General features: G+C 40.1%; 1 protein-coding gene across 1 annotated transcript; it reads right to left on the bottom strand.

Annotated features, from left to right (window-relative positions):
• Positions 1-252: 252 nt before the first annotated feature.
• LOC128042542 (uncharacterized) lies at positions 253-2,319 on the bottom strand. Its single transcript, XM_052633912.1, has 4 exons — positions 2,075-2,319; positions 1,633-1,810; positions 798-1,482; positions 253-701 (listed from the first exon to the last, which is right to left on the bottom strand). The coding sequence occupies exons 1-4, from the start codon at positions 2,317-2,319 to the stop codon at positions 253-255; spliced, it is 1,557 nt and encodes a 518-aa protein (XP_052489872.1).
• Positions 2,320-2,735: the final 416 nt, after the last annotated feature.

The raw sequence follows: 2,735 nt of genomic DNA, 5'->3' as shown, positions 1-2,735 counted from the left end.
TGGTTGGTGCGTTGCACAATCCGAAAGGCATTCTCTTGAAGGCGTAAGTTCCAAATGGGCAAGTGAAGGTGGTTTTCTCTTAATCCTCATGTGTGATGGGTACCTGTAAATAACCTGAATAGCCATCTAAAAAACAAAAATGTGAGCGACTAGCTAACCTTTCTAACATTTGATCCATGAATAAGAGGGGGTAGTGGTCTTTTTTAAAATTTCAGTCTTAACTACCTCCATCATTAGCGAATTCAATCGGCCTTAGGGGTCTCTTTTGGGGACTGAATCTGGTTCTAAGGCTATCTTGTGAGTACATAAAGTCGTACTAAGGCCCTGAATATTGGCTAGTGTCCAACCGAAGGCTTCTTTATGTTCCCTAAGAACTCTAAGCAGCATAGATTCTTGCATTTCAGTTAAAGCATTCGACACTATCAATGGAAAAGTTTGATTTTCCCCCAAATAAATGTACTTTAAATTTTCTGGTAGCTCTTTTAATTCCAATTTAGGTGGTGAAATCAATGAAGGAACTTGCTTATCAGTCGCCGTAAGGTCAGGGAGCATCAGCTTGAATCGTGTCAATTTGGGCGAGTCCAATGCACAAACTGAGTCAATTAAAGAATCAGAAACGATAAATTCTTGCTCATCAATATCAAAAATGCTCTTAGCCAGGATGCTTTTCAACTCATCCTCATCCCCTAATTCATAGACATCTTGAACAAAATTGTCAATCACATCAAGAGTAAATACGGAATTAATATCAGTGGGTTATCTCATAGCATCAAATATATTAAATTTAATTATCTCACCATCAAATTCCATAGTTAAATTCCCATTATGCACATCAATTTTCGTTCTAGCTGTCTTAAGAAAAGGTCTTCCTAAGAGTAAGGGCACATCAATTGAATTATCATTAGGTCCCATGTCTAAAACATAAAAATCAGTTGGAAAGACTAATTCATTTACTTGCACTAGAACATCTTCTAAAACACCATCAGGGTAGGCATTACTCCTATCTGCAAGTTGAATTATCAGTCCTTTATCTTTTAATACACCTAATTGAACCCTATCGTAAATACTCCTAGGCATGACATTTATAGAAGCTCCCAAATCAAGCATAGCTCTATCAAGTTTAAGGTCTCCTATCTTACAAGGTATCGAAAACATTCCCGGATCTTTGCATTTAGTTGGGAGTTTCTTTTGAAATACCGCAGAGACATTTTCGCCTAAGCTAATTTTTTCATTTCCAATTAATTTCCATTTAGATGTGCATAATTCTTTCAAAAACTTAGCATATCTAGGCACTTGTTTTATTGCATCAATCAATGGAATATTAACTTGTACCTTGCGGAAAGTCTCTAGAATTTTGGCATTGACGTCGTCTGACTTTTCCTTCCTCAAACGCTGTGGAAATAGCGCCTTCGGCACATAAGACCGAGGTTGATTATTAGCGTTCTGACTTACCTGTGCTTGAATCTTGGGAACCCTCGTTTCCTATTCAAAATTCGCTGCATCATGCGAAGTAGTGGGCTGTTGTAAACGTGATTTCCCTGCTTCCTTTGGTACTGCTTACGACGGTTGTAAATCAGCCTTTGGCAAGGCTAAATTTTCCCCTTCAATATCACTAAATCGAACCTTCTGTACCTTAGTGTTATCTTCCTTGTCGCTGTTTTGGACCTTCTTTAGGATCGATCTCAACTCCTTCCCACTTCGCAAGGTTATAGCATTGACATTATCCCTCGGATTTGCCACGGGCTGTGATGGTAACCGATTATTTACCTGTGCTTGCAAGTTCCCAAGATTTACGTCGGTCGAGGAGGCTCTGGTTTACAACTGCTTCACTGCTAATTCCAAAGACTGAAACCTTCCATCGGTTTCCTTCTTCTGGTCAGCCATCATCTTCATCATTTGTTCAAGCATGGTATGGGTCTTAGCTTCGGCACTCAGGTTTTGATGGGTTGGTGGTGACATATTATATAGTCGGGAATTTTGCTGCTCAAATCCTGAAGGCGTAGCTTAGTTTTGATATCTAAGATTAGGGTGATCTCTCCATCCCTCATTATAAGTAGCCGAGTATGGATCACACCTTCTCTGATTTGGAAAGACGGCGTTAGCTTCCCTTTCCTGTAATGTCGGACACATATCTGTGGTATGTCCTTCTAAACAACAAATGCCACATAGTGACGCCTTCGCAATACCTCCAGCCATCAACTTACTTACAATAACCGTTAAATTAGCTAATTGAGCCTCCATCATACTCGACTGGCCCTCATCCATTCGTTTACCCAAGTCGGACCTCCTGAGACCGAATTGTTGTGTATTTTGCGCCATATTAGCGATCAAATTTCGGGCTTACTCAGGAGTTTTATCAACCAATGCACCTCCACTCGCGGCATCAATCATTCCTCGATCTTGTGGCTTCAAACCTTCATAAAAATATTGCACTAAAAGCTGCTCGCTAATCTGATGCTGTGGACAACTCGCACATAGCCGTTTAAATCTTTTCCAGTACTCATATAGTGACTCACCTACCAGCTGCTTAATTCTACAAATTTCTTTCCTAATCGACCCTATCCTTGATGCCGAAAAATACTTCTCAAGGAAAGCCTTATGTAACCCTGTCCAAGTTGTGAATGAACCTGGTGGCATGTAATATAACCAGTCCTCACCAAACCTTGTAACGAGAAAGGAAAGGCTCGAAGTTTGATTTGTTCCTCTTCAATGCCATTTGGCTGGATAGTTGAACA

Source organism: Gossypium raimondii, chromosome 7 (assembly GCF_025698545.1).
Source record: "Gossypium raimondii isolate GPD5lz chromosome 7, ASM2569854v1, whole genome shotgun sequence".
Taxonomy (NCBI): Eukaryota; Viridiplantae; Streptophyta; class Magnoliopsida; order Malvales; family Malvaceae; genus Gossypium; species Gossypium raimondii.
This window is presented reverse-complemented; position numbering and strand designations above follow the sequence as displayed.